Here is a 19,034-nt window from a genome sequence, read left to right on the forward strand (position 1 = left end):
GATGTATTTGACTTACACATATGTCCCTCCGCACAAGCTGGACGGTTCAGTCACACATTTCGAATTGCAGCTGCTATCATCTGTCTTAGTCGCCGAGCTGAAGTCAGGCGTAGTACCGCAAAAACATTGTCTGTTCTATGTATCAGTCTCAACTCGGCAAACATCAACTCGGCAAACATCAACTCGGCAGATAGCAATCCACTTACGTCCCAAATTCTATACCTCCATACGCAAAACCCCGTTCACCACACCAGTTGGCACAATACTCTGGCGTCATGATAATCGTGCTAAGCTTCGCTGCCTTTAAGATAGACACGCTAGGATCCAGGTAACATCCGACATAGCTGGCTGATGCATTATAAGTCGTTGCCGGCGCTGAGCTGTTTGCGTTGCATGTAGATGCCTGGGCAGTCGTGCATACTGCTATAAGTGACAGGAGTGCTTTAGCACCAGCTCGAAAGAACCAGGAAGGTCCCATCATTGTCTCCTCTTCAACCTACACCAAAAGGTATAGAACATTCGATATCTGATAGTAGGCTGGTAGCTGGAGTCATGTCTTATGAAGGCTTTGCTACAATTTATACAGTGAAGACTGTAGACTAGCTCATGAATGATTAGGCTAAATCGCGGATTTAGCAATGTAGCCCATCTTTGAAACCTGGAAGAAACGGTTTAGTTTGTTCTTGGGATCGTCACTCTTGACATGGGGTGAGGGGTAGATTATTCAGGAATACCAAACCATTCCATAGCAAACCTCGCAGATGGTTAAACCGCTCAATTTGATTCTCATTGAAGTATCTGCTTAACAGGTACAAGTCGTCACTGAATTGACATGTCACAATTGGAAATTCGTCCCAACTTTGGCCCCCGGAATGTCAATAACGCTTTGAGCTTCTGTGCAGGTAGGCTATGGACCCTGTATCTCAAATTGAATTATGCGGGGACCCCAGATAACTTAACGCCATCTTAACTACCGGAATTTCGGCCTATTTTACCTAACCGAGCCCTATTTAACCGTGTCCGAATCTTATAAACGGTGTGCATTTAACCTCTCCCGCCAGTTAATTACCAAGAGTAGAAATTTTGAGGGAGATTTTGAGATTACTGATAGGATCTGCCTTTTTCATGGAAGATCTAATAGCGGCTTTGTGCTCTCGGATTCACAGTATCATATTCTACAACGTAAAGAAAGGTAAGCTCCAGCCAGTTGCCGGTGGCCTGATCGTAACAATATCATCCCATTGAGTACTCTTAGTAGCAGCTTCGGTGTTTACACTTCGGCAGTAGCATGCCTGGGTACTTGAAGAATTATGGTCAGCCGGGTTCTTACACTAGTTATGTAGTGGAGATTGCTATGTCAGCTTACTCAGTTGCTTAGTTGGTATTATCATTTACCAATTTAAGAGCTAAGAGCTTAAGCTTGCGCCTGTCCGGGTCGGAGACTGGCTATGTGATGTAATCTCCCCGATATTACTTGTTAATTCCTCCATCGAGTCGTTTTGTACCTTTCCGGCTATATTCAACTTGATGCGGTGAAAAGACCGATATTGTGAGAAGCGTGGATCGAGGTCTTGGTGATAATATTGGACCAATTACGTTGATTACGTTGATATCTGGAGGAATAAGTGGAAATCAACTCGTCCTCAGTATTAGGACTTGCCACAATGAGATGGTTACAAGGCGTCGACAGACCACTGTCCAAAGGTGCTCATCGTGGCTTGGAAAGGGGCTGATACTGCGTAGAAGATTATTTCTTTTTACGAAGGTTATGGTTCAGTTCCGAAAGTTTCCTATAACAGTAACTTAGGGCTAGTGCTAGCAGCAGACCTAATTTTTCAAAAAAGTCAAAGCTGCAATACAAAGAGCATCCACCCCAACTCTCATGGTCGGCTGTATAACAGGAGCAAATAGAGCCGAGTGGTTCCCCGCTATCTCTTCTGTGGGATTCTCTGCTTTCAAAACCCTATCCCAGAGTTCCGGATCAATACCTCCAATGAACCAAAAACAACATGGAACACCTTTGCTCGTACCCAGCGTAGAAAAGTCTTCGCTAACATTTGTTCTCGGCGTATCGGCATCAAAATCTTCAAAATGTTTCTCAAAAGAAGCAGCTAATCGAGACGCCACGTCCGTATCATTCAGAGTCGGTGGAAAGCGACGTGTTGGCGTGAAGACTGGTGGTTTCGGCGATCCGCTAGCCATACACTCAGCCTCGACTATACGTCGAATAGCAGTTATAATTTTCTGTCGAGTCTCTAGCTTGACAGTCCTAAAATCAAGCCCAATCTCAGCGCGATCCGCAATGATATTCTCAGTCTGTCCGGCCTGCAGACTTCCGACAGTTACGACTCCCAGGTCACTCGGGTCAATTTCCCTGCTCACGATACTCTGCAATCTCACAACAATATGTGCAGCAAGAAGCGCAGGATCAACTGTCTGATGAGGCAATGACCCATGCCCACCACGCCCAAAAACCGTAATCTTAAGACTATCAGCAGCAGCCATAATCGTTCCAGGCCGTGACCCAACACTCCCCGCCCGCATACGCATCACATGCTGACCAAAACAATAATCCGGAACAGGGATCTTGTCGTAAAGTCCATCGTCAACCATGGCCTGCGCACCACCACCACGCTCTTCATCCGGTTGAAATAAAACAATCAACGTTCCGCTCCAGACATGCTGTATACTCGCCAGAAGTTCGGCGGCGGCAAGAAGACATGTTATATGCATATCATGTCCGCATGCATGCATAACGGGTTTTTCCACACCGTCGGCATCTCGCATAGTCACCGAACTTGCATAGGGGAGTCCTGTAAGTTCCTTGACGGGGAGTGCATCCATATCAGCGCGTAAAAGGATGGTTTTTCCGGTGCCATTTTTTAGGACGCCTACGACGCCATAGCCGCCGATATTTGTGTGGATTTCATAGGCATCTAGTGAAGCGAGAAATGATGCGATCTTTTGAGATGTGCTCTTCTCTTGCTGTGATAGTTCGGGATGGGCGTGGAAATACTTGTATAGACCCTCGTAATGAGTGAAGTCTAATGGAGCATTTTTTAGAATTTCCGATAAGTCTTGTGTTTGTGGCATGTTGATACGTATGTTGATGTGGAGAGATGGTCAGAGATGGCTCAGGTGGTTCAGCTGGTGGACAGGCGGGCCGCCCATACCTAAACCAACGTAACCTGCTTATATGGCGGGGTATGTTATGCGTAACTACATATCCCCGAGATTACATAACGAGAATTAACTGGGTTGTATATAGCATACACAGCAGTTAGCTACATATTCTATATGGTAATGGCTCTAATTGTCCCGTGTTCTCAGCGGAGAACGGTCAGAATAACCTTAACATCTTCTATACCGAACCGTTACGGTTGAATTAGGGCTTACCACCAAACCACTTAACACGCATTCTAATTACGACAATTTACTTATACAGACCACCGCTCGGAACCATCTGCAATTGTCAAATTTGCAGTAGGTTTTACTGACAAGACACAACTGCCAAATATGGCCGAATCTCCTATTACGGTAATAACTGTTATGCACATAGACGGCCCCGGATCCTTCCATGTCCATGTTCGATCACCTCGAGCTTACATACTCCTCAAATTAGAAGAGATTCTATATGCATGAAAGTCTTGTCGTGTCATAATAGATGCTATTTCTCGTATTCCGGGTATATCAACCATGAGAAATGATGATGGGCTAGAGAGAGAGTGATATTGAGAAGTCTAGCTAACTATCTGAGATCCGTGTCGTGCGAAGTTGATGTCCGTGCTACGATCACGCTAGGCCCAATGCGGTACCGACGTCTACCTGTATGGCGGGCAGTCCCGTGAAAAAATCATAACAAAAAGACAATCATGATATGCCGGATGAAAAGAGATATAAAGCAGCGCCAGCTCCCTCTTGACCGATCTCCAGGAGAAACAACTGCCTGTGCGTCAAGAATGAGATCCCATCAAAGCAATAACTTTACTCCTCAACTCCGATGGTCAAATGCAAATTGCCTGAAAACACTCGCCGTAACGATAAAGAGCTTTTTACACGACTTAGATTCATGCCGGGGCAGAACACGGATCCTTAGTAAACGTGTCGAGATATCCTTAGCAATTGAGACCGCCGCTTCCACGCCATCCAAACACTCGATAATCTAACTCCGCCAATATTGAATCATTCTGTCTGAAAACTGAAGTCACAAGGCAACCCCGCGGCCGAGTGATGACCAAAACCCTTCACAATAGTCGATGTCTTCACTTCTGTATCCGTTTCCTTGTCTTTATCCAAGTATTTCGAATTATCTAGATGGACAGTATCCGGATTAATTCTGACAAGCGGTCCTTGATCGAGTCAGTAACATGGAGATCTACAAGGACGGATATATTATATACCGTATTTCTCGTGCAGCTCTTTCATGTTGGAGGCGGATTGGTCGCAAAGATAATACCATTCATATAAAGACGTGACTTTTGCGAGTGTTGGACCGGGTACATGTGCGATAGGGTGGAAGACTAGTCGATAGATGACGAGGCATGTCAAATAGAAGAAAGAGCATCCTATCGACCACTGGACTAGAGAAGATGATATTTCCCGCATTTTAGAGATCGAAATATGTTTCTGATAGGGAATTTGACTTCTGTTTGTAGATGTCTTCGAGTAGAGGAAGTAAGCTCTAGTTGATAGATAACCTATGATATGGCTCCTCGTACCTTCTACAGACCAAGTCCATATGTATACTCAAACTGGCAGTATACCATCCATACATAGTACTGCAATTTTTAGCTACGTACCTCTTTGTTATCTGCAGTTTCTTTAATTGATGGGCTTGACCGTATACTTATGATGACTGCTACGTTTTCTTGCTGGATTTCCTCGAGCGATTATGGAATGTTCCGACAAGGACAACGATTTGAGAAAGGACATATTCTTAGTTGGTACATTTATCGGTGTGTGATCAATTTAGCTGTTTGCATCTCCATATGGAAGCTATAAATAAGGCAGTAAGTCTTGCAGCCCCCCCGTACTTATTCCATTGGATTGCTGATTGCTTTAACGGCTGATTATACTAAATATATGCTTCTTCAGTGTGAGGTATGCCATCGATTTCGAGTTTCGCTACTTGGTCAAAGATTCGGTGAAGATCTGGTTGAACAGGGGACAAAGAATAGCGGCCAATCTCAAAGGCCTTACTTAGGGATTGTGGGCATTGAGGGGACCGTATTGATACTCAGTCCCAAGTTATTTGTTACATTCGACATCATAGCTATGCGGTGTACCCAGAGGTAGATGAACGGTAAGTATGATCTTGGAATGACTTTTACAGCGGTGACCGGTCTATGCGCAGAATCTTGACCTGGACGGAGGATTTCCTCAAATTAGCAACCAAGGTTTCAATATCAACATTTTACCGAAGGTCGGGTGTTGTTGCTTTGTTCTTCATTATATTCTGTACCATTATTAGTCACTTTTTATATCAGACCTTGGAATGTCATATAGAGCATCAGAACAGAGAAGGGCATGTCCAGTTCGGCGGCAGATAAGATATCCTCCGAGCCGTGAGAACCACTCGAGGCTCTTAGAGAGCGAGTGCGAACATTGATCATACCCTCAGCAACGGCGATGTTATAAATAGGTTGCACTGGGCAGCAGATTAATCATAACTCTGTATTATCAGCTCTATCTTTAGCAAGAAGTGTAAAATCAACGCCATGGATGAGAATTCTATCGACTCCGAGAATAGCTTATAGTGGCATTACATCGAATGACAGGGTCAATCATAATCTTGTGATTGTCCAGTCGGCACTCTCATCGAATCTGGGACAAAGACTGGGCAGACGGTAGAGTTAGGGCTAACATGACTATGGCGCGTTTGCGGGGAAGTGGAACAGACGCGAAACCATACATTTGTAGTATTTAGGTCTGTATCGGCGGTATATACACGTATTTACTGTTTCGTGTTACATAGGATGGTATTAATATTTCCAAACTTCTGTTGTACGTAGTGGAAGAAATATATTCATACCCGAAATCACTATCAATATCTTACAAATCAAACTTCCTAATCATATTCTCCACATCCTCATCCCCAATCGAATCAATCTTCCCCTTCACAACCCTCTCCACCGCCTCATCAATCGGCTCCTCCCCATTAAGCAAATCAAACCATCCCTCCGCATCATCCCTCGCCAGCAACCGATCCGCCACCACAGCCACATCCTCCCTCGTCACCGACCCCTCTGCAGCCTTAACATGTCCCATGGCCACTTTCCCCGTCGCCAGCTCATCAGTCAACAACCCCGGTCTCAAACTAATGCTCTGAATCTCCCTCTCCGGATTTTTGGTCTTTGTAACAGCCGCAAGAGCGGTTTGGTATTGATCCGCTTCCCATTTCGCCTTGCAATAATCCGGTAAGATGTCGGTCCAGAGCTTTTCGGTTCGTTTCCAGCTTTCCTCGGTGAACCAGGATGGTTTCGTCTTGCGGCTACCCATGTGGCTGATTAGGAGGAATTTGGTTACGGAGGGGGTTGCGAAGGAGCTGGCGATGAAGTGTTTTGCAGCGTCTCGGTCGATTGCGTATGTGCGTTGAGGACCGCCTTTGCCGCCGGCTCCTATATCCCGTATCAAATTTCAGCAAGGTAATCGTAGATGGTAGAGAGTTGTAGGGTGGAAACTCACCGGCAGCCCAGACAACATACTCTGGTTTCACCTTATCCAGAACAGCCTGTGCATCCGCCTGACTCTTGACGTCGTCTAAACTAGATAGCAAGACTGAGAGTTTACCTGGTTTGTCCTTTCCCAGAGCTAGGATTTCGGCTTCATGCTCGGCGTTGCGGATTACGCTGGTGACGTTCCAGGAGCGAGCGAGGAGGAGCGGGGTTAGGTGGAGGGCGATTTTGCCGTGGCCGCCTAGAAGAAGGACTTGAGGCATGATTAGACGATTGGAATATAGATGATAATTTGTTATATTGCTTTTATATTTTGGAGATAGTTAGATGAGGATGTTGAACGATGGATAGAAGATTAAGCGGGGTAGACGGGAATGGCGTCATTGGTACAGATCATCCGAGCTGCTTTCTTATAGAGATGAATACTTTATAACTACCAAGTCGCTACATCGTCCCTTTGCGCTCAGATTGATCAGAAGATAACTTGTACGTTAGGAGTCGGTATGGCCGGTAAAGATGCAGGGCGTTATAAGTTTCTATGAACCACATCTCCAAGTGTTTCAGGCTGTTGCCCGGATGCTTCTTAGGAAGACTTCACATGCCCACTCATCCTCGATCAGGTATACAATAGCTGTACCCGAGACAAAGGAAGTTAGGTATCACTCACCTTTCAATGTTGGCCATACCTGATCAATTTCCTCTTGCCTATGCTGACATTCCGGTCTGCTAAGTAGTTAGTTAGTATACCTACAGGAAATATATCATAGGTCTACATCCGAAGGCGAGACATCTGTGTAGTTTGCAAATTCCGTGCAAAAACGGATTGATTCACTTCTGTACCTGACTGCACAATTTCCGGAATGAGTCACGATTGATTCGACCGTCTACCGGACATGTCTTGAATGCTGAATTGATATCTCGGACGCATTGCATGCACTCTTACACGTTGGAAATAGACTTGTGACGGGACCAGATTTATCAAGTTTGACTCGCGTGGAAGGGTGGCGTTCGACACGGCTGCATTGATGCATCTAACTTGATCGTTGTGGGATACGATTCAGATGGAGAAAGTCTACTGACACGTCGACTTCACGTGTCCCGTCTTCATTACTAGATGAAGGTTTCGATTTGCGCCGGCGCTGCCGTTTTGGGCGTCTCCGGCCGTCAAAACCCGTGCCCTCGGCTCCGGCGCCTCATTTCTCCGCGCTCGTGCGTGGCTCTAGGAATCCACCAGCCGTGGCAATACCATCGCCTTAATGTGACCAGATCCACGTGCAACGTGTTGCTGCTCTGTTCCTGAACTGCTCCGGCAACCACACCACGAGTTTCGACACCCTCACTTTTCTGCACCCTTTGCAGTCAAAATCGGCCTTTTCGCTTTTTGCATCGACGATTTTCCAGCGGCTTCTCGCTTCCCTCTATAAGATGCGGTCCCCATCCACTTCTTCGACGGGCACCTCGACCCTCTCTTCCAACGACCCCCGCTCCCAACAATCCCCGAGACCTAGTCAAGCTCATTTTGGCTCTCGCTCACTTTGGGCCAGTTCCAGTCATCTTCTTCTCATTTTCGGTCCTTGATCGATCCCCATTCCTCACCCACCTGCACACGCTCTTTCCCTGTCACTCGCTTCCTCCCCATCATCCTTCGCTCTTACGAGAGCTCTCACGAGAGATCCCATCCCCCATCTCCATCACACCTCTATCGGTCGAGGTCTCCTGGGTGCACGTTTCCTTCCGATCGAAAGTCATCTAGGTGTCTCCAATGCGCTCCCGAGCACAGCGTCATGGCGGCCACAGCTCAGACAGCGAGACGAGCGATGTCTCGTTCCAGATGGACAGCGACCCAGCCGCCATCAACTCCGCGACCGATCTCTCGGATATAGACGTCCCCCAAGCACCAAATCGAGACACTAAAGCGCCGCGTGGTAGTCGACGTCAACGCCGGCGTGGCCGAGCGTGCGTCACCCAGCTCACTGGTCCTATCCGTCCTACTGCCTCGGCTACCGCGCAACCACGAGTTTCTGGCTCGGCCCCGACGAAAGTTGGTCGGATCAACGCAGATTCAGATCGGAATGCGGCCTTTCGGCTTGATGAAAAGGACTTCAACGAGTCGAGCGATGACGAGGGCTCGGACTCCGACTCTGATCCCGACGTCGAGACCGATCGCGAGTCCTCGGATGATGAAGAAGATGACGGTTACGCAGAGTCTACAAAGGAGCAGAGAGAGAAATTGCGTTCACGATGGGAACGGTACGTTGATGGCAGCTTTGCTCTCGAATTTTGCTAATTTAGGACAGATTCTGTCGGCGGAAGCGCAAGAAAGCCCGCACGGCGCAAGGAACCGTCCACCTGAATTGGCAGGACCCTGTGGCTGTCCTCCGTGTTGCAACCCGACGGATCTTGACCGAATTCTTTCGGTTTTGTCTTCGTCTCCGCACGGGAAAGGACGGACGAAAGCTACCGGGTATTGGCAAGCTCAGTAGTCTTGGACAGGACTGGAAGAGCTTTCTTCGTTACTATGAAGCGGCAACTGGAGTGCCTTTGGACGAGGAGCTGGGTAGAAAAATGAACAAGGTTAGCAGCAAACATGCGTTAGGAACTGTCTCCCTTTGTCTTTGATCTTCTGTCTGATCTTCATTTGGTAGCGTTTGCGGAAATTAGCCCTAACGGAGTTCGAGCTGGACACCGACGAGAAGGAGAAAACACCGATGTATATCGAAGATCTTGTGCCGCTCCAGGAAACGGTCTTACGAACCCAGGAAAAGCGGTTCTGGCTCGGTCTACAACGCATCCAACAATGTCTTTACAATGTTTTGGCATGTTTTACAGTCAATCGGATCGACGCCATGCGAAATCTCCAATATAAACATCTACAGTGCTCCATGCAGCGAGATCCTCGGGGCGGACCGCCTATTATCTTGCTGGAGATCACGAATAAATTCGCTAAGAAGTATTTGGGGGTAACACAAGCGTATGAACTCGCCTCTAAGCCAAGCTTCTTCAAGCTGAGACCGCCGCTAATACTAAGATAGAAACACTTTTCCGATCCCTGAGATTATCTATGATCCCTCTTTGATGCTCAGCCCGCACTCGTTCCTCTTGGGCATGCTCCTCCGTAACCAAGCGTTTAGAGCTCCGAATCTCAGATCTATGGAAGATCTCCGTCGTCTCTTCATCGGGAAGGGGCGCCAGCAGCTGCCCCTTCCGTTGAAACCGGAAATGGCCAACTACTATGTATTCTGCCGTGTAGAAGCGAAGCGCGGCAAAGTCACTGTGAACCCGAAATTGCCGATCTCGAGGGCCACGCTCACAAAGCAGATCCGAGACTTTGGGGAGATCGCTGGGTTTCCATGGGCTGTATTTACACATCGGTTTCGTTATGGTGGCGGCACCATTATGAATGCTAGCGGTAGGTACCTCCTAGTTCCTCTACGTATTCCCGCCATGGGGCTAATTTACGCGATACGTACCCCTGACAGGCCTGGTCAGCGATGCAAAGCAAAACCTGATCATGAAGCACCGCGATTCCCGGACCTTTCTCAACCACTATCTTCCGAGACGGGTTGACGTTGACATGCAAGCCCTGATGCGAGGTCTTGAACCTGACTCGGAGCTGATGCGAGCAATCACGCGCATGGGACGCTGGATGGATCCGCGGAGGCCGCGTGAACTCACAGACGAGCAGAAGGCTTCGGTGGAGGACGAACCAGAGCTGATTAAGGCTATCGAGAAACGAGACCGACTAGCGCTGGAGTTGCAATCTCAGTCGAAGAAGGACGAGGACCAATTCGCAAAGCTAGCGCGACTCAAGAGAGCCGTGACCAATACTCGTAACCGCCTCCTATACGCCCTGCGCTCTCGCGTCCGGCGGGACTTCGATGATGAGCAAGCAGTCATCGACATCGAGCAGCAGCTTGCTGGCACTGCCATCGCCGACGACGAGACCAAGGAGAGGCTCAAGAACGAGGACCGAATGCCTCCGGAACTGGTCACTCTCAATGAGAAGCTGATGACGTGGCCGACGTCCGACTCGATTGAGGCGGAGTGGCGACGCCGGAACGAGGCGGTGGAGGCGGTGCGTGTCTACTGCGATGTCCTCGAAGGTGGCCCGCCTCGAGGGAGGCGTCCCCAGGCTGTGAACTACGTCGAGGAAGATGTTGTGATGGAAGACGCGCCAGTGACGTCGGTCACTGCCCTTTCTGAGCGAGACCGGTCCTTCCAAGCTGCTAAGGAGCACATTCAGACGGCGTCTGAGCCGTTGTGCTGTTTTCAGTGTTTTGCTGATCCAGGCCAAGCGGACAGCCGGCGTCTCAAGCATTACCCCTACCACCGAAATCTGGTGCGCCATTTCCGAGACTGGCATCTGGATGAACGTCGGTGTAATTTCTGCGGAGATCAGGCAGGAGATTTCCTCCAGGAGATGCATTGGAAGGCCCATGTCTGTAATACCCACCGCCTGCTGAAATGTAGGTGAGCCTTTTTAAAATATGCAACACTGCAGTTAAGCCCTGGAGTATAAATTGTTCCACCAGCGATTTCTATCCTTCGTGTTGATCCGCAATCTACCAGCTTATCCCTGTACGTTAGTTCTGGCTTTAGCAATATCTATTTCGGGCCTATAAGCATTGACAAAAAGAAAGCTTTCAAAAATCTCTAGAATTACACTACAGTATCAAACACATGTTGTGTGCTCCTTAATCACCTTTTCCCTGCCGTTTTCCCGCAATACAAAGCAATGCGTCTGTCCCGCCATGATGATACTGAATCAGGGTAGCAGCCGTCACAACCCAGAGGTAATTGCACTGACGACAAGATTACTCATAGTCCCGGGCTTTGTTGGGTGCTACGCATCCTGTGCACGACATCTATCTGGCCATATGATATTTGCAATATTATTCAATAGCTCTCTGGGTCCGAGTACGCTTCTAGAGGCATCACCGGCCAGCCGATCTTCTCGATTTCAAGATTTGTCCTCCAAATACTGGCGAATCTGTCATAAGCCGTCTGACTTGGTCCGTATCGAAGTTCCCTCCATAGTCTTATTCGTAAAAAGACCCAGTCTGACCCGAAGTAATTGTAGTTGAGCTCCTGCTCACCAGGAAAGACCGCTTCTTCTTCCTCCTCCTCCTCCTCTTCTTCTTCTTCTTCTTCTGCATCTTCAGACTCATCTGAAGAGATCTCTTCCTCACTAGACAAAGTAATCATATCACTTTCTGTTGTCTCACTTGAATGATATTCCTCTGTATCCTCTAAAACACTAAGAGGAATCTCCTCATAACTGCTCAAGCTGACAACGTCCCTTTCTGATATCTCCTCCAAATCACCTCTTTTCATGTCAAGACCGTATATGTCGGCGTGACAAGGCATCTCCCGGAGCTTTGGAAATATCCTGCGCCACTCTGCTACAAGGGTAGAGAATATGTGCGGTTCCATTAAACGTTGTGGATTCTCAAAAAGTACCTCTTTGGACTGCACAAGTTCTAGCTGCCGAAGCGTATCAACCGTACGCATCTGCGCAATGGAGAGACACAACCAGGTCTCACGCAGTCTAAGCACGGTGAGTCTTGGACAGTGGACCGCGAGATCTTGAATGTGTGCACCATTTATCTGAAACTTCAAATCAAGTTCAAGGAATTCCAGGTGCGGTAAGGCGCACAAAAGGTCAGAAAATTTGGTGTTCATTGGATCTAATGGGCCCCCAAGACGCCTGTGCAGAACGCGGAGCATTTGTAAGAGCGGGCATCCATGCGCGATATCGAGAAGCGCTTCTATGTCATTGCATTCCCGGAAATAGACGTCGATAACCCGTAGTTCCTGGCATTTTCCAATTTTTGATATAACGTCACTGTTGATGATTCGTGGACCAGATATAAACTCTTGAATACTGAGAATTTGAAGCTCCTTGAAATCTGGAATTTGTTCCAGCCAGTGTTCATCTCCCATCCCAAGATACAACGCCTTCAGATTCGGCCATAGCTTGCTCTGTTTCCGTCTGGCCATCCTGATGGCTGCTGAGCATGACGAACCGGGAATGATCAGCACTAAAGCCTTGAGATTCTGTTGGCGTTGAAGACTGATTAAAAGCTCAGCTATCTCAATTGGAGTCATCTGATCTCTGCTTCTCTCCTCGAAATGGAAAAAATGCAAATTGCAGCTTCGGATCAAATGGAAAAGCAGCTTGTTATCTCGACTGCTCTCAGATCTATATATTGTGAGCGCTTTGAGCTTTGAGAACTTATCCTGCAATAGTCAGTCAAGATATCTTCAATGGCAGCTCCTTTTTCAGACGGACAGAACTTACAGCAGGAGTAATCGGTTCCGCAGACTTATTAGAACTAGCCATCAAAAGCTCACAATAGAAATTATCAACAGCCAAATATTCAATAGTAGGTGAGAGAAGAAGGTCAGAAATAAGTGACCAATCCTCGTCGATCTCAAAGGGAATTGTGAGACTAACAAGGCCGCTACCTTGCGGTCGAAGGAGACGTTCAGCATGTCATTCAAAGAGCCTTTATAGAGCTTTTTCAAGGCTATCACATTCCACAGGCTGTTCACACAGGCACAACTCACCAGGTCGCCCATACAAATGTTGTCGATGACATATTCCACAATCTCTGGGAGAAGGAGGGGATTTGGTGTATTACGAATGAGAGTAGCGGCCATTATGATGATAAACAAAACGTGGTCAACAATCTTCCACATTCATCTAATTCAAGAACATGTCGATACTCAAGTGGTAGAATAAATCTCTGTGAATGCTATCTAAGAGTAACAAAGAACTCTGCGTTTCAGAAGTGGGACAACAAAACATCATCTAAGCAAGCGCTTTCTTTAACCTAACCCAGGTTGGCCCGTAAGTTGGTAACGTCTATGCACAGAATGATTGGCTAAAGTATCAATGGGACGGCCAATCAGAATACTGTAACTCGGTACAAATTTGAACAAGACCCGCCGGGAGTCAGTCTGTGAGCATAGGATCGACTCAGCATTGGTTAGTATAATACTGCTCAGCGCTTAGCATTGATGTGTTCAGCCAATACTCTCTCACATTACAATTTAGCTGATTTTGTGCGAGATGGGCACTTACAGATGGGTGGGTATATTTCCGCACCGCTTGACAGCATAATCATCCGCGGCAGCATCCCACATCCGGCTTCGTGAAGTGGGACTAAGCATGCGACTTCTGTCAGTCCCTACTAATCCCAAAAGAACCAAAAAAAAGTTGTATTACTTTCAGAACAGTTGCTCGGTGAGCGGACAACCACATATTGACAAGCGGTGGCGCTGGAGAAAACAGGCATAGAAAACTTCACAGGTTGACTCGTATACAGCAAAAGTAAGCAGTGCTATCATCTCAGTAGTCTTTGGTTAGAACTATGCTTCCACGACATTTGGATAAAAGTCTAAACAAAATCGAATCGGCTTCTTGCACTCAGGATAAGGGCAAGGATATCCGAACCCCAAACCCTTGGACTCGATATCCTCCAGACAAGTCTGACATAGAGTGTGGCCACATCCTAGAAATTTCCAGCTTTCGTTGAACGTTCGATGACATAGAGCACACTTCAAAATATTGCGCCGCATCTGTTCATCAATCTGTCGCCGTAAGTATTGGATCTGAAGCTGCAACTGTTTCTTGTCCTTCTGCAACTGTTCCTTGTCCTTCTGCAACTGTTCCTTGTCCTTCTGCAACTGTTCCTTGTCCTTCTGCAACTGTTCCTTGTCCTTCTGCAACTGTTCCTTGCCCTTCTTCAATTGGTGACTCTCTTGGTTCAATCGTTTGTTCTCCTGTTCCAAGGCCTCATATGGTTCCGTGACCTCCTTCACAAATCGCTTCTATTGATTGTTAGCCAGGTCTAAAAAAAGAGCCAGGAACTACTTACAATTCTAGATTGAAAATCTACCACATTGGAATCTTCTCTTTTCCGTTTGCCGACGGTCGGTGCCGAAATTGCATGCTCCATTGTATCTTGGTAATCTCGATAAGCATAATCAGGGCGACCCCTACGTCGACGTCGTGGGCGTGTATGATGATTCTCCTCATCGTCACTGATTTCGATGACTGGTGAAGGGGAACCTGCTGCTTCGCAAACCTCTTCACCCGACAGCACTCGTTCGCTAGGTAACTGCCGCGGAGGTGAATCCTCATCAAAGGGAATGGTGGATGGAGGGGATGCAGGAGATTCGAGTAATATATCGGTGGGAGCTTCTGTCGCTATTCCTTCTTCTACTCCATATATGAAACCTAGGGCATGCCAGTTATCAATCTGGGCTGGTGTAGGTGGTTGCTGTGGTTGCTGTGTCTCCATTTCGATAGATGTGTTAGGTGTTGGTGAAAGAATTTCAGGATGACAGACTGACCTTACGGTGGGAAGTCGGCACTCTTTATACCTGTTTGATCCCTTTCAGGGGGCTGAGCGATCCGACTCTCATAATTCACGGCAATCCAGTGCATGAAAGTCGAGTGGAGATGACCAGCCTATTATGCAAAACCTGGCCTCGTAAGTCCAATCAGGTGTGAAAGGTGACCACCAACCATGCTGAATCACAGCATAGTATGACCCTAAAATAGAGCATTTACCATTGACTAGTAGAGCTTCCGCTTGTCCCAATCGAGCATGGGGTTGTATCATGCGTAGCGCTGCCAATAGCACCAACTCTTCGTTTCGCAGTCGGCACTAGCTATCCTGAAGCGGAAAATACTCACGGTGAATGAAGGATAGTTGGACAACCATCATCTCAGGCGCTAGTGTCAATTCCTCATACTGTGTATATCTAATAGAGAGTTTCATCGGACGAGAGGAAGACTCTAAGGTGGAGTTCTTCAAGAGGACACTGCTGGAAAGCTCACTTCATGCAGGATTCGTAATCCAGGAGCAACCCGACTTCTTTTTGGATACCATTGTGGCTGATTCCGGCATCAATGATTGGGCATGTACAGTCCTGCATGTGCCTTGGATAGGCAGAATTTGCTTCCAAGTGGTCCTCGAATTCTTGAACGAGCAGCCCCCATGCTCAAGTGTACTGAGAGAGCCTGCTAGCAAGCCACTTCCATCCGGTCTGCCTCGCCGTGTGCCTCCGTCTAGTCATGATTAGTGGTAGTATCGCAGACACGGTTTGGTTTTCGACCTCTTAGGATGTCAGACTAGTTGGTGGTCTGAGTATATAAAGGCCTCCGTCCGCACTCTCACTCTTGGTCTGCTTTCTTTCCCATCCCCCATCATCGAAACCCAGTGACATCAGGTATCGTACCGAGATTCACCACGAGAAGTTCGTGAACTATCCACCAAATCTATCAAGAAGTGCTGCTGCAAGTGCTGTGGTATTTCAGAAAACATGGAAGCCTATCAATTGTCAACTCAACGGCCTAGTTCCGAGTCGTGTCGACGCTCACCCTTGAAACGCAAACAGGAGCCGAATTTAAGTTGTTCAGATCAGCAAGTCGCAAAAAAGATGCGATACATCGATCCAGACACACCACTCCCGTCAATAGAGCCAGAAAGTTTTCTGGGGCCAGATCTTAGTTTCGACGAAGATCATCCGGATATTAAGCTGCATTCGGCTCCTATATTCATCAATGATGGCGTAATCGTTGGCTTTTGGTACACAGATCGAGGCGGAAATGGAAAACGACCGGTGTATTGCTTCATCAAAGAAGATTTCAAATTCGCATACCGGAAAGGAGACTCTTTCATTCTCACGACGGACGACGATTTTGATCTCCTGGATGATCTCGGTGACTGGCTGGATGAATATGCCGAAGATAAGGACGCCATGAGTCCAGAGGCAGTGAAAGTGTGGGCAGAAATGATGTGGGAGAGCAAAGTCTATGCCGGAACCCAGGAGATGACACTTGAATATTGACGGGAGAGCAGAGTTTATGCCGACCGGACATGACACTTGAGGTTTGACTATCTTTAACATGTATATAGTGGCAATGGCAATGAACAAAAGCGCGCACCAGTTTTACAATCAGCTGGAATAGCGATAAGAATCTGGCTAGAAGTATTTGAGGCTTGATTGACGTTACCAATAGATGACAATTGGCTGAATCGGCGTGTTACCGCACACCGGAGCCCATATGAGATGTCAGCCCGCGTGCAATGGACAAACCGTTGTAGCTGCACTGCCCCTCATGAGACGAGAGTGTACAGGGGATTGAAGCCCGCAGGGGGGAGCAACCCGCGAGCGATAAAACAACCGTGGCAACCCATAAGATTTACCATCCCCTGTGCGGTGGAAGCCCGCGGGGGCTGCCATGGTTTGACCACCTCATAGGGGCTTGAATCCCGCGGGGGGGAGCAATCCGCGAGCGATAAAACAACCGTGGCAACCCATAGGATTTACCACCCCCTGTGCGGTGGAAGCCCGCGGGGGCTGCCATGGTTTGACCACCTCATAGGGGCTTGAATCCCGCGGGGGGAAGTAACCCGCGAGCGATAAAATAACCTTGGCAACCCATAGGATTTACCACCCCCTGTGCGGTGGAAGCCCGCGGGGGCTGCCATGGTTTGGCCACCTCATAGGGGCTTGAACCCCGCAGGGGACAATAGCGATAGTAAACTCATGGTGTCCCACGCGGATTGCTATTTCGCAGGGGAATGATAGTCGCCACCGTACCAATGAAAGGTCTGGCGCCCATGAGGGACTAGAGTATAGGGGCTTGCAACTCATTGAGAAACCAAGAATTTTACCAGTAAAACCGTGGGGTTGCCGTCAGTAAATACATCAATGCTCATTGGGGTATCAAAGGGCTAGCAGCCATGGCCATGGATACCATGGGTAGCTTGTAGCGTTATATTATCAATAAGAGAGGTGGTCCCGGCTGGTCAAAGTCAATGAAATGGCTTGGGAAATCATGGGTTGTGTTGGGAACAGGGAATGAAAAACGTTGACCTGAGATTGTACTGTAGAACCGTGGGGTCGCTGTCAGTAAATACATCAACACTCGATCGAATATCAAAGGCAAGCCATGGCCACAAAAAACCATGGGTAGCAAAAAATCGTGGGTTAGGAACAGGAAGTGAAAAAACGTTGACCTGTAAGTCGGTCTAGTGTTTCAGTTTGCTTGGGTGACTCATCGCTTATGACGGAACCAATTACTCAAAGCGCTAGTTAGTTAACTTAGTTTCATATAAGCTCATCTGTATTCATAATTAAGCAAGGCTAACAAATTGATCGGACCAAAAGCATACAACAAACTCAATACTCAAATCCAAATCATAGGTTTCTTTTCCGTTTTGGAAAATTTGTTCTGCTTGCTGGGAGTTTAGATGCCTTTTCCAGTACATCTTGCTGTTCCCAGTAAAGCGTGAGCCATTCGCTCTTCTGAAGTCTCAATTCTTCCTCGGATTGCCATACCAAAAATCGCCTATCCCTGCCTTCACCGCAATGTGACACAATTGGATTCTGGAGATAAGGTTTATTGATGGCCGTCTCCCCACCAGGCACCTCGGCCTCATCGATGTTCTCATCATCCCCTTCTGTATAGAGAGGTGGTTGGCGCGGGTGAATCGCTTCGCTCGCCCGTGTTCCCGTTACCACAATGCGTGGGGTGAGGCCATCGTGAATTGGGGAGGATTCGTCATGACCATTCAGGAGATGCGTCTGCCAGATTTCAGGACTCAATCCAATCGGTACTTCAGCACAGGATGTTGTCCAGCCACAGCACTTGGAAAGAGAGACCTCTTTGATTAGGTTTTCTGACAGCGAGGTCTCTTCCTTGTTGGGTGAGTGATTATCGTCTTCGTTGACGTTCTGCTCCTCCAAGACGCTCACGGCCAGTTCATCGGGAGGATCGGTATATGTCGTTGGTGTCTCGCAAAATCGTCCCAGAAGTTCACCGTCTTCGTTCATGTTTCCAGATGACAATGAAAAGTCGTGGGGTGCTATATCAAAGAAGAGATCATCCAAGGGCGGTAGGCAAGTCCAATCTTCCATACTGATTGATGAAGTAGAGACTCAAGAGTTTTGTTTGCGAACAGATGAAAGTCATCATGGCAGAGGTTGGGGCGACCTTTTATACGGTAGGAATTGACTAACAATCAGTTCCCAAGGCACAATCTCTCACACCTCGCTGCAGGCGGATTCCATAGCTATCAGTATAGCCACCTTCAGGCTCATTTCATCCGGTCAACAAGAGAGAGTTAGATCGCTCGCAGCCTATCAACTAGCACAAGTTGCCTGAATTCGACACTACACTGCCTTGAACGCCGTCATACGCCGTCATCCTACTTCTATAGATACCAACATTCATTAATACAGCCACTCTGACAACGCCTATGCTCAGAATTTCATGCAAGTGAAAACCGCCTCGTTTACGCTCTAGTGGCAGTCCACAGCTGTTGCATCGCAGAAGCC

At 47.7% G+C, this 19,034-nt stretch overlaps 6 protein-coding genes across 6 annotated transcripts, besides 1 other annotated feature; 1 reads left to right on the forward strand and 5 right to left on the reverse strand.

Moving 5' to 3' along the window:
* Positions 1-1,519: 1,519 nt before the first annotated feature.
* On the reverse strand, positions 1,520-3,093 carry TSTA_036970 (amidohydrolase, putative; the record flags this gene model as incomplete). The annotated part of the gene is made up of 3 exons (XM_002480865.1): positions 1,520-1,613; positions 1,678-1,729; positions 1,860-3,093. 3 exons carry the CDS (start codon positions 3,091-3,093, stop codon positions 1,520-1,522), a joined length of 1,380 nt encoding a protein of 459 aa, XP_002480910.1.
* Positions 3,094-6,051: 2,958 nt separating this feature from the next.
* On the reverse strand, positions 6,052-7,016 carry TSTA_036980 (uncharacterized protein; the record flags this gene model as incomplete). Its single annotated transcript, XM_002480866.1, has 2 exons — positions 6,685-7,016; positions 6,052-6,617 (listed from the first exon to the last, which is right to left on the reverse strand). The coding sequence occupies exons 1-2, from the start codon at positions 6,935-6,937 to the stop codon at positions 6,052-6,054; spliced, it is 819 nt and encodes a 272-aa protein (XP_002480911.1). The 5' UTR covers positions 6,938-7,016.
* Positions 7,017-8,436: 1,420 nt separating this feature from the next.
* On the forward strand, positions 8,437-11,148 carry TSTA_036990 (uncharacterized protein; the record flags this gene model as incomplete). Its single annotated transcript, XM_002480867.1, has 5 exons — positions 8,437-8,924; positions 8,972-9,248; positions 9,320-9,645; positions 9,707-10,083; positions 10,154-11,148. The coding sequence occupies 5 exons, from the start codon at positions 8,437-8,439 to the stop codon at positions 11,146-11,148; spliced, it is 2,463 nt and encodes an 820-aa protein (XP_002480912.1).
* A 245-nt stretch (positions 11,149-11,393) lies between these two features.
* Positions 11,394-13,337, reverse strand: TSTA_037000 (uncharacterized protein; the record flags this gene model as incomplete). Its single annotated transcript, XM_002480868.1, has 2 exons — positions 11,394-12,876; positions 13,132-13,337. The coding sequence occupies 2 exons, from the start codon at positions 13,335-13,337 to the stop codon at positions 11,571-11,573; spliced, it is 1,512 nt and encodes a 503-aa protein (XP_002480913.1). The 3' UTR covers positions 11,394-11,570.
* Positions 11,783-11,834: a microsatellite.
* A 711-nt stretch (positions 13,338-14,048) lies between the features above and the next one.
* Positions 14,049-14,983, reverse strand: TSTA_037010 (uncharacterized protein; the record flags this gene model as incomplete). The annotated part of the gene is made up of 2 exons (XM_002480869.1): positions 14,049-14,510; positions 14,558-14,983. The coding sequence occupies 2 exons, from the start codon at positions 14,981-14,983 to the stop codon at positions 14,049-14,051; spliced, it is 888 nt and encodes a 295-aa protein (XP_002480914.1).
* A 2,911-nt stretch (positions 14,984-17,894) lies between these two features.
* TSTA_037020 (uncharacterized protein) lies at positions 17,895-18,530 on the reverse strand (the record flags this gene model as incomplete). Its single annotated transcript, XM_002480870.1, has 2 exons — positions 17,895-18,281; positions 18,360-18,530. The coding sequence occupies 2 exons, from the start codon at positions 18,528-18,530 to the stop codon at positions 17,895-17,897; spliced, it is 558 nt and encodes a 185-aa protein (XP_002480915.1).
* Between the last annotated feature and the right edge of the window lie 504 nt (positions 18,531-19,034).

Source organism: Talaromyces stipitatus, genomic scaffold (genome assembly GCF_000003125.1).
Source record: "Talaromyces stipitatus ATCC 10500 scf_1105507295541 genomic scaffold, whole genome shotgun sequence".
Classification (NCBI taxonomy): Eukaryota; Fungi; Ascomycota; class Eurotiomycetes; order Eurotiales; family Trichocomaceae; genus Talaromyces; species Talaromyces stipitatus.